This window comes from Antechinus flavipes, chromosome 1 (genome assembly GCF_016432865.1).
Source record: "Antechinus flavipes isolate AdamAnt ecotype Samford, QLD, Australia chromosome 1, AdamAnt_v2, whole genome shotgun sequence".
In the NCBI taxonomy this organism is placed as follows: domain Eukaryota; kingdom Metazoa; phylum Chordata; class Mammalia; order Dasyuromorphia; family Dasyuridae; genus Antechinus; species Antechinus flavipes.
In genome coordinates this window covers 694,288,312-694,299,460 of record NC_067398.1, presented here as the reverse complement: position 1 = coordinate 694,299,460, position 11,149 = coordinate 694,288,312, and the positions used below count along the sequence as shown (strand labels likewise).

General features: G+C 62.4%; 1 protein-coding gene across 4 annotated transcripts in view; it reads left to right on the top strand.

The window, feature by feature from the left end:
- Nucleotides 1-346: 346 nt before the first annotated feature.
- The window catches only part of SETD1B (SET domain containing 1B, histone lysine methyltransferase), a 35,283-nt gene continuing 24,480 nt past the window's right edge, over nt 347-11,149 (top strand). For 2 of the 4 annotated variants that reach the window (XM_051972736.1, XM_051972735.1), the window contains exons 1-6: nt 712-895; nt 1,266-1,435; nt 1,851-1,946; nt 2,665-2,935; nt 5,535-5,647; nt 8,311-9,522. In XM_051972736.1, the coding sequence (XP_051828696.1) occupies nt 820-895; nt 1,266-1,435; nt 1,851-1,946; nt 2,665-2,935; nt 5,535-5,647; nt 8,311-9,522 (1,938 nt within the window). In that variant the 5' untranslated portion in view covers nt 712-819. Of the gene's footprint in view, nt 601-711; nt 896-1,265; nt 1,436-1,850; nt 1,947-2,664; nt 2,936-5,534; nt 5,648-8,310; nt 9,523-11,149 lie in introns of those variants that run through there. The other 2 variants (XM_051972738.1, XM_051972737.1) reach the window with 2 other exon arrangements.

The following is an 11,149-nucleotide window of genomic DNA, read 5'->3' as shown; positions in this document are numbered from 1 at the left end:
GCACAGTGGGCCCGGGGAAACAGATTTCGGAGAGGGAGGAGGAAAGGACCCCCCTCCCCCTTTCCCAAATCCTCCCTCCTAGGCAAGATCTCGATCCTCCTCCAGAGATAATAAAATGCATTAATTAAAAGCCTGTCCCCGGGGCCTCTCCCCCCCCCCCCCCCCCGCTCAGGCCCTCGGGCCTCCGCCCCAGGCTGGGGGAGAGTCGGTTGGGGGGTGGCCTTGGCTGGGTAGGGGGGGTTGCAGCGCAGCTGCTGCGAGCGCCAGGGGGAGAGGAGAGTGGAGGAGGAGGAGGAGGAGGAGGAGGAGGAGGAGGAGGAGGAGGAGGAGGAAGGAGGAGGAGGGTGAGAGATTGGGTCGGGCTCCATAGCGGTGTATTGTGGGATGTGCGGGGACTGGGAGCCGAGCCGCTGCCGCCAGCCGCCTCCTCCAGCAGCGGCAGCAGCAGCAGCAGCCGCCGCCGCCGCCGCCGCCGCCGCAACAGCAGCAGCAGCAGCAGCAGCCTCAGCTAGCCCCCGGTCCGGCCGCCCCAGCCTCGGCTCCCGCGGGGAACACCATGTACAGGCTGGTCGCGCAGGGAGGCCGGCGCCCGGCGGGGATGTAAGCAGGGGCTCCCTATTTCCCCCTCCCCCCTTCCTCTCCCCTCCCTCCTTCCCCTCCCCTCCCCTTCCCTCCTTCTCTCCCTCCCCCCTCCCCGGGAGAGGCCAGTGGAGGCCGCGGCGGAGCCAGGCTGGGGGGGTGGCTGGGAGGAGGAGGAGCGGGAGCGGGCTGGTGGCGGCGGCGGCCCGCGACCCCCCAGCCCCGAGCCCCAGCGGCACCATGGCCTTCCGAGGGATCCGGGCCGGGGGGCGAGGGAGCAGCCACGCCGAAGATCATGGCAAAAAGCAGAGTTCAAGTGAGCTTCCCCCCTCCTGCCCCGGCCACCGCCGCCGCCACCGCCGCCACCGCCGCTCATCTCGGGCTGCCGCCGCCGCCGCCGCTGCCTGCTCCCTAGCCCGGGATCGCTCCTGTCCGCCCGGGGAAGGGGGCAGCGGGCAGCCTGGTGGCTGGCCGGCTGGCTGCCTGGCGGGCAGGCGGGCAGGCGGGCGGGCGAGCTGGCTGCTCCGATCTCTTTTTTTACAGAAATAATCTCCCGGTTCTTTGGAGACGGGGAAGGCTCCGGTGGGAGGGGGTGGAGGCTTTGGGGGGCTATTTTTTTTTTAAATTTTTGAAAGCCGCCCTTGCCGCTGCGGGAGAGACACAACTTGGTGTCGGTCGTTTTTCAGGTTGGGTTAACGGCATGGAGAGCAGTAGCCACCACCACCACCAGCAGCCTGGACCGTCGGGGGAGAAAAGAAACCACCATTGGAGAAGTTACAAGTTGATTATTGACCCCGAGCTGAAGAAGGGGCAGCATAAACTCTACCGTTACGATGGACAGCATTTCAGCAAGGCTGTGAGTAGAGTGGGGGGTGTCTCTCTCTCCTTCCTTTCTTGCTGCACCCCCCTCCTTCCTCCTCCTCCTTCCAGGGCCCAAAGGGCGAGAGGACCTGCCGGGACCTCCCCCCTCCCCTTTCGATGGGAAACGTCAGGGGGAAACCCTCAGTAGCTTTCCCCCCCGGTCAGTGTTCAACTGTCAGCTTCCCAGCCCACCTCCTTCGGGTCCGGTCGGGTTTGTGTTTCCCCCCACCCCCTTCTTTCAGCTCCTGACTTTTGACACATGGGGGAGGAGGGAGCACGGAGGGGAAGGGGCTGCTTCCTCTATCCACATTTCTCTGGAGTTGTATGTGTGTTCCCGCCCCCACCCCCTGCCTTCAATCTCAGAACTCTATTTTTTTTTCTTTCCCTCCCTCCCTCCCCCCCCCCCCCAGACTCAATGCTTTCTCTCGGTGAAAATCGAGGACCCGAGAGTCAGAAGGACATGGACAAAAACCAAGGAGTTGGAACTTCGTGTCCCCAAATTCAAGGTAGTGACCCCTTTCCCTGGCCGGGGAAGTTTCGACTTATGGGGGGATTACCCCGAGTTCTAAAATACCGTTGGGAAGGACATGGCCCCGGTTCCCGCCTGTCTGTGTGTGTGTATGGGGAGGGGGGGAACAAACTGGTGTTTAGAGCCGCCCGGCTTCTGCTGTCAACATTGCAACAACCATCCAGATTGTAGACTCGGCAGGGAGGGAGGGAGGGAGGCTGTGGATACTTTGTCCCACTGGCCTGGAGGGGGGTGTGTTTCCAGAGACATCCCTTGAGGGGGGGGCAGCTCTTGAGGTAAAGGGTGTCACTGGCACCAGGGAACACCCCCTCCCCGGCTACCCTCCCCCTTCCATTTAAAGGGGGGGGAAAGGCCCTTGAGCAGGGGGGAGTCCTACGTCAGGGAAGTAGGGGGAGGGGAAGGAGAGAGAAACTGTTTCATATCCCCCCCTTCCTTCCGAACCCGAGGACTTCCACGTTCCAAACGATTTAATCCTCAGCTTTCTGTCCCCGCCCGCGTGCATTTAAAAAAAAAAGTGTGTGTGTATTTATTTATTTATTTTTTTACCTCCTTAAGGTTTGAGGTGGGGGGGAGGGGGACACTGGGGACACGATGCTGAGCCAGTCTCTTCTTTTGAACTGGAATTTTTTTTTTTCCCATCCGGATCGCCCCTTCTTCCCTGAAATTCCTGCCGTGCCCTCCCTCCCCACTTGCAGATCGATGAGTTCTACGTGGGGCCGGTGCCTCCCAAGCAGGTGACTTTTGCCAAACTGAATGACAACATCAGGGAAAACTTCCTGACCGACATGTGCAAGAAATATGGGGAGGTGGAGGAGGTGGAGATCCTTTACAACCCCAAGAACAAGAAACACTTGGGCATTGCCAAGGTGGTCTTTGCCACCGTAAAGGGGGCTCGGGAGGCCGTGCAGCATTTACACAACACCTCGGTCATGGGCAACATCATTCACGTGGAACTGGACACTAAAGGTGGGTAGATCCTGGAGGAGCTGGCGGGGAAGGTGAGGGAAGGGAGTCGGAAGAAGCGGCTCGTGTTGATCCTTCGGCTTTCCTCTTCAAACTGCTTCCCCTTCCCCGGCTTCTCGGTTAAGGAATCAATTTTTCCCCCCTCTGAAGCCTCCTCCCTTTTTTATTTTTTTGCCCCCCTCCCCTCCCCGACCCGGGGCAGAATCACGTGGAGCCCAATGTGTTGTCTGTTGCTAGGAGACGAGCCGTAATTTACAAAATGCTCCAGTCCTTGGCCACCCCCACCCCCCCACCGGGACCACTCAGAAAATTAGCCCCAGTTGGGCTTACCCTTTTCCCCCAGCGCCTCCCGGGCTCCCCCCTCCCAACCTTTGTATCGTGGTTTTTAACCGGTCCCCTGTGCTCTTGGGGCCCCCTTTTGTTTACTGGGGTGTTTGTATCTGTTGAGGGGGGTGTGACCGCGTAAACAAAGTGAGGGGAACGAAACCGCGGGGCTCCGACCCTCCCATCTCCCGGTAGCCCACGGGGGCAGCTATTTCATTGATAAATAGTGAATGATGAAGTCGGGCTGCTCCAGAATCCTGCACAGGCGTTGACAACTGTGTTTCTTGCCTCACTCCCTCTTAAAGGGATAGCAGCACTTCCTCTCTGCAGGAATCCCTCCACGGTGTGAAAAAAAAAAGCCCAGGTCTCTGCCGTTTGCCTCTAAAAACAGGAAAGGGGAGGGTGGGGGCGGAGGGGCCGCTTCGGGAGCCGCTCGTTCGCCCCCCTTGTTTCTCCGGGATTACTCCGGCCTGCCGCAGGGACCCCCGTACTTTGGCTTCAGGATCTGTCTGTGGGCTTTCTCAGGGAGTTTTAGGCAAAATAGGGTTTCCTAGTGGATGGGGAGGGGTGATGATCCAAAGGCGGGAGTGTGCCGGCTGCCCTGTCACGCCTCCCTTGTGCCCGGACCCAGGAAAGCGGGGTCCCGGAGCGTGTCCTGGGTGGCCCCGGCCGGGCTCTGACTGCAACTCGGGACTGGCCTTTCTCCTTCCGAGGCACCGTCAGTGTAGTTACCTGGAACAGGAAAAGAACAAGCCTAAAAATCCAGGAAAAGAGAATCCCCCCTCCCCCTTCCCCCCAGCTAGAATAGCCTGGTCCTTGGTATTGCAGTGATCCTGCCAGCTCTGATCTTCCTCCCCCTTGGTCAGGGAACAAGCACTTAATGATTGGCCGGCCCAGGGCTAGGCACAGTGAGGGGAGAGGGGAGCGGAAGACCCAGTCCCTGGAGCTGGACTTTGCCCTCCTCCTCTCTCACTTCTGCCCCCCCCCCTTTCTAATTTCCAGTAACTTTTAAATTCAGAATCAGTGGGGGGGGGGGATGAAGGTGGGATCTCTCAGCAAGGCTCATCCCCCCCTGCCCCCGGTTCTCATAAATCACTCAGCTCTGATCGAAAAGGGCCTGAAGCCACCAGGAACTGATGGGGCATTTCAAGAAAAGAGGAAAGTTTACTGTAACTCAAGGAATGGAGCTGCTTTGCATATCTCAGCCCTGTCCTAGAGGGGTCCTGCTCGTGAAGGTCTCCCCATCCGGTCGGGCGTCTGCAGCTGTGAGGCTCCATGGGCCAGTAATTCTGGCAGAAGGGCTCGCTACCTTTCTCGCTTTAGGGATCTGGCCGGGGGAAGGAGGAGAGCTAGTGAGACTGGGGGGCTGCCCGCCCTTGGACTTGTTAATAAATGAGGGCCGGAGTCTGCTCAGGGGGCTTGGCTACTTCTGGGAGCCCCGAGTCCCAGGACCCGGTTCGGTTGAGCAGCCATTTTTCCGGGCCTCGGTTTCCGTGTCTGTAAGGTCTGGTCAGACCGATGGCCGCTGAGGTCCCTCGCGAGTCTCCGTCTGTGATATTGTGTTCCTTTTAGTGCTGGGTGGTTCTAGTGTATTTTTATCCCCCCCCCCCCAAAAAAAAAAAAGTCAAACTTGCCCTAATGTGTGTGCCCTGGCTTTGGGCCCTCGTCCCAGGGCTCTCCGAGCAGTAGCTTCCAAGAAGCTGAAGGGTTAAAAATAAAAGTCTGGGGGACTTTGCCCGGTCTCACTCCTTTCCCCCTCTGGGTCCCAGGCGTCCCGGCACCCACTGACTGGGTTTGGGGCAGAGGGGCTCATTTAAATCCTCTCGCGTCAGAGGCTCCCTCAGCGCCCGGGCTCGCGGGTCCCAGAGAATAGGGCGTCTGGTCACTGGATTGGCCCGGAGGAGGAAGGGCTGAGCTTAGCTTGGGGCTGAGGACGGGAAGGGAGAGGAGCCGAGTTAGCCGGGAGCCCAGCAAAGGGGGCACCTGGGCGGTCCTCCCACAGCCCCTTCGGGAAAAGGAGAGTGAGGGGCGTCGGGATCAGGGCCCCGAGCAGACCCCGGCTAGGTGGGCGTCTCTCGCCATCGGGGTCCTCAGAGAAAAAATGGACTTGGAGGCGCTTTTCCCTGCTCTGTCCTGTACTGCTCCATCCCTTATCTCCACAGCTGTCCCTCTAGAGCCTGGGTTGCCCTGGGTGGTCCCCGGCATTCAGTGCAGAGGTAAGCGGCCGGGTCGTCCCTGCTCACTTAATGAGACGTCTTCTTCCCCGTGGTCTGCGCAGGCGAAACTCGGATGCGATTCTACGAGCTGCTGGTGAATGGCCTCTATACCCCCCAGACCCTGCCGGTGGGCCTCGAGCTGGACACCTCTCCCACGGTCAATAAAACTCTGCAGGTGAGCGGGTGGTTCCTCGGGGGGCCGGGGGCCTTCCTTCCTCCCAACTCCTCTGAGCCCTAGCTGACCCTCGCAGGGGCTGGCTGTGGGTGGGTGAAGGAAGCAGCCGCTCCTAGACACCAGGTGGCTGACTCAGTTTTCACATCTGTAAAATGGGAGTGGTGACACTAGCACTGCTTCCATTGGGGAGTGCGGATGAGAATGGATGTGTGAAGCAGAATATGCACAACTAGGCCCAGGGAAAGGCTGTCCCTCCTGGCTCTGGAGTCTCTTCTTCATGCGCCTTGTCCAAAGCGATTCTAGTCTCCAGGGGAGGCTGCTCTTTCCCAATTCGCGAGTGAAGACCCCTTTTGGACCCTGTCCCTGTCCTTGGGGAGCCCGCGGGCTGGTCGCTCTTAAATCAGACCCTTTGTTTTAGACCCGGGGAGACTGAGGCTCACAAAAGGAGATGAGATTTTTACCCGCAGTGGCCGAATGTGGACAGACCCCCAGTCCCTTAGCCGTCCCCATTGGTGACAACTGAGCCCCTCACCCAAGACGTAGTCTGCATCCCCGTGGAGCTGAACCAGGGACCCGCTCCCTTTTTTAAATGCAAAAATCCTCCCAAACAACAGCCGACGTGGTGCCCCAGGGGGCTTCTCCCTAGGGGCTGAGCCCCGGCCCAGCTTAGAAAGGGCCGTCCCTTCTCCCCGCTGATCCCCTCCGTGGCCCCAGTTTTGCTGAAGGGCCGTTTTGATCCCGTAGCCGGGGATGCTCCACAAGTTGGGGAGGTTGAGATCCTCAGACCCGGACTATGACGTGACCCTGGCAAGCACTGGCTGCCTCAGTTTCTTTAGTAGCACAGTTATCTACCTCAGGGAGAATATTACCTACCTCCTAGTGTCGGTGTGAGGATCAAAGGAGATGGCTGGAAGTGCCTGTGCATGCAGTGGGTGTTTAATAAATGCATGTTCCTCTCCTCTCCCTCCCCTCCCCGCCCCCCCGTACTTCCCAAGAAACTTATCCAAAAGCCTCTACCTGGGGAAAAGAAGTTTCTTGCTCGGTGTCCCCTCTCCCGCCGTGCCTGTAGGCCCGGAGCAAGGCCCCCCTCCAGCAGATGTCTCTGGGAGCAGCCCGGGGAGGGCCACTTACTTCGGCGAAATGTCTTTCTCCGCGCCCAGATGGGTTAGAAGCTGCAGGGACCATGATGGCGGTTTGACCTCCGAGCCTGTATTTTTGATGATGGGCCCGGGGCCGACTTGCCTTCTCCTCCTTGGAGGAAGCTAGAGCAGGAACTCTGGTCCTGGACCCTGCCTTGGGGATGGGGAAGAGGGAGCAGGGACTAGAACTCTCAGCTGCTTAAACAAACCATCTGGCTTTGTGTTTTCCTCGCCGAATATTCTTCGACTTCCCTCGAGATCTTCTGCCACAACTCTTGCCTCTGCTTTTTGGCGTGATCTGGATTCTTTTTTTCCCTTCCTCCCCTTCTCTTTCCCTCTCCCCGATCCCTGGAAATTATAAAGGGACGACTCCTCCCTTGCCGGGCTGACTTAGTTGGTGAGTGTGCCTCGGTTTCCCCAGGAGTTGGATTCAGGAAGGGCTCTCTTACAAAGGGAACGCTTTCAAAAAGATTTTGGGGAAAGAGCGCTCTGCTTGAAACAAGGCTCAGCTGTAGGGGATTGGGGCCATTTTGCTGAACTGTCCCCTTTGCAGTCCCCAGTAAATCCAGTAGAGCAGAATCCTTGAATAAGATCAGGTTTTAAGATTGGTCTGGGGAGTGTGAGTGTGTTTCCCCAGTGACCCCTGCCCCTTTACAGGGTCCCTCACCCCGAAACTCTAGCCTTTGCCTTCTATAAATTTATCTCAGCCTCTCACTTACAACCTCTGTGATCTTGGGTAAGTTTATTTTTTTCCTCTCTCTCCACTGCTTCCCTTTTCCTTCTAGCTCTCAATTAATGCTACTCACAAATTTAAAATTAATTACTTGAATTACTCAATTTCCCTGGGCCTCGGTTTCCTTATCTGTAAAATGTGGAGTGAGGATCTGGGGGAGGGATTGGACTTCCTGCCCCGTGGCCCCTTTCACGACAAGAAAGTTCTTTGCGGACAGGAGGCGAGAGCCTTTCTCGTCATTCTCGGCCTTTGGCCAAGACTGGCGTTGGTGGGCAGGGGTCAGGAAGGGCAGGGGCGAAGGAGGACCTAGAGTCAACTGCCGGGCAGAGAGTTAGGGAGCAGGAAACAATCCCACCTGACTTAAACCGACGGGGCCGTCTCCCCCAGGGCCACCTGGGCCGGAGGAAGGCAGACAGTTCGAGGGACTCGCTGGGCGTCTCACAGACGGGCCAGGCTCCCGATTTGGGTTTCTGGGCTCTGAGGGATGGGAATGTTTCCCAAGCACCTCCTCTGGGCCGGGGGTCCCGGGACGGGACAGAAGTGACAGAGGGGCCGGGGGTCCCGGGACGGGACAGAAGTGACAGAGGGGCCGGGGGTCCCGGGACGGGACAGAAGTGGCAGAGGCCTGGCCTCTGGCTGGGGGTCCCAGAAGTGACGAAGGCCCGCCTTCTGATCGCCTCCTGGAGGGGGAGGGTCTCAGTAGATGGGACCCAGTGAGGGGCTCACCGGCGGGGGCGGATGCCAGGGGTCCGGCTCCGTGCCTTAGGCCCCGGTCTCTCTCCCCCGTCCAGCTGACAGATGCCCTGAAGCGCCTGAAGGATGGCAGCGTGCCCTCGGCGGGCTCCTCGGCGTCGGTCACCCCCAACAGCAGCACGCCCTTCTCCCACGACACCGCCTATTCCAGCAGCCGCCTGGACACCCCCAACTCGTACGGCCAGTGCACGCCCCTCACCCCCCGCTTGGGCACCCCCTTCTCGCAAGACTCGAGCTACTCCAGCCGCCAGCCCACCCCCTCCTACCACTACAGCCAGGACTCGGGCTACAAGGCCCGCCGGCACGAGACCAAGTTCACGGACGCCTACAACCGCCGCCACGAGCACCACTACGTCCACAACTCGTCGGGCGCCTTCCGCTCCTCGGAGCACGCGTTCGGCGCGGCGGCCGCCTCTGGCGGGGCCGGCGGCTCCGGCTCCTACAAGCCCCACGCCCAGCCGGAGGCCGCCCAGTACTCCCACACGCCCCCCTCCGCCCCCGGGGGCCACTCCGGCTCCAACTACAAGTCGGCCTTCTCCCCCTACCAGGCCCCGGCCCTGTTCGCCCCGCACCCCGAGGAGCCGGCGGCTCTGCCGGCCTTTGCCCCGGGGGCCCGAGACGGCGGGGAGTACCGCCGGGCCCAGCCCCCGCTCGAGCCCCCGGCCGTCGCCGCCCCTCTGGCCAAAGAGAGGCCCGAGACCCCCCCGGGACCCCCGCTGCCGCCGCCGCCCCCCGAGCTGAACAGCCTGGAGCCCGGCGGGGGGCCCAGCTTCGGCTGGAGCCCCGAGCGCTGCACCAGCCCCGGGACGCCCACCCTGGAGGCCTCCCCGCCCGCCTCCGAGAAGCCCCACGACAGCCTGGACTCCCGCATCGAGATGTTACTGAAGGAGCAGAGAACCAAGCTCCCTTTCCTGCGCGAACACGACTCGGACACAGAGCTCCGCATGGAGGGCAGCCCCATCTCCTCCTCCTCCTCGCAGCTCTCCCCCCTGCCCGCCTTCGGCTCCAGTTCCCAGCCCGGCTTCCGGGGCCAGACCCCCTCCTCTCGCCCCTCCAGCACGGGCCTGGAGGACATCAGCCCCACCCCCCTGCCGGACTCGGACGACGAGGAGGACCTGGGCCTGGGCCTGGGCCCCCGGCCCCCCCCGGAGCCCGGCCCCCCCGACCCAGCTGGACTTCTGGGCCACGGGGCCGACGCGGCCAAGGACATGGCCGGGGAGCGGACGCCCGCCTCGGAGAAGATGGATGAGGTGAGTGGCGCCGGCCGCAGGGGGCGCAGTGGGCCTGGGGCGCCGGCCGCAGGGGGGGCTCCTCTTCGGCCCCAGCAGGACGGCGCCGGCCCCGGGCCCCGAAGGGCGGTGACGGAATCCTTAGCGACAGGGCCGGGACTGGGGCGGCGCCTCTGCCCGGGCACTGGGCCCCCTGGTGGCGCTCTGGGCTCTCCCGGTGCCAGCCCCCCAGCCGCCTCCACCTTTTCCGCCTTTCTCTGAGCTTAGGCGAGAGTGGGGATCCCGGCCGGCAGAGAAACGCAGGAGGTCCCTGTGGGAAGATGGCTCCCGACCCCTTCCCATGTTGAGAGACTCAGGAGGGACCCTGGGGGTGAGGGGGCCTCCGGACCAGCGGAGGTGCCCTCACGGCTCCCCTCCTCGGTGGGGCAGAGGGCAGCGGGACGGAGGCCGGCTCTGGTCCTGTCTGTGAGGGGGGCCCGGGAGCGAGGGGTCAGCTCGACGGCTCACCCTCCCCCCGCTCTCCCCCCTGCCCTCGCCCCCTGAGCCCCCCCGGCAGCCGAGGGGACCTTTGCTGGGACCCCCCGCCCCCAGCCCCATCTGTTAGGCGTCCGGCCTCCTGCGAGCGGGGGAGCCGAGGGCCGGGGCCTCCCGTGGGAAGCTCTGCTCTGTCTGATGCTCCCACTCGTAGGGGCCTTGGCTAAGGGGTCTCCGTGGCAGGGGCTGGTGGGATTCGCTGGCGCTGCCGAGGGGGAGCTCGGGGCCCTCGGGCAGGCGGAGGGAGCAGGGGGATCCCCCTCCCTGCCCCCAGACTCCCCAAGGAGAGCACGGAAGATGAACGCCACCTCCCATCCCCCACTGGCCCTAGCCCGGCCCGGGGGCCGCCACATCCGCCTGGGACCCCTCTGGCCGCACCGGGGGGGGGGGGTTCCCGAGGCCACGGCCTCCCTGGGACCCCTCTGGCCGCACGGGGGGGGGGGGTCTCCCTCGTGCCCGCGCTGTCCCAGCCTCCCCAGGGGCCAGCAGGAGCACTGGGCCCTCCCGCCCTGGGGCCAGCGGCCTGGGGGCCCAGGATGGGAGCGCGCTGCCCCGTGGGTGGGCCGTGGCCCCGAGGGCCTTAGATTAAGGTCCGAGCTCCCGCTGGGGAAGAACACTCTGTCCCTATTGGAACCACTGGGCAGGGGAGGCAGAGGGGAAGGGTCAGGGGCCCATCTCCGGACGGAGTGGGCTGAGCTGGGAACTTTCCCCCACGGGGGGCGCCAGGGGAGGGAGCCTTAGGGAAAGGGAACCACCTTCTCCCCCGCACTCGTCTGACCTGTTTCTTTCAGTGGGGGAGCCGCGATCACCCCCAAAAGTCTTAGGGTCTTCGCCCTACCTCCCCCCCAGCCTCCTGCCCACGTGTAGGGTGAGGGCTGGGGGGGAAGGAAGGGGAAGGAGATGAGTGCGTTTGGGTCAGTGGGATCCCCAATAGGAAAACCCAAGTTCACACTTACTGACTGTGTCACCTTGGACAAGTCACGTAATCTAGTGCCTCGGTTTCCTCATCTGTGAAATGGGGACGGCAGCCCCAGCTCCCCGGTGGCTGTCAGGAGGTGGGAGCTGCGAAGCCCGTGGCCCATGGCCGGGGCCTCGGGGGCGGAAGGAGCTGCCC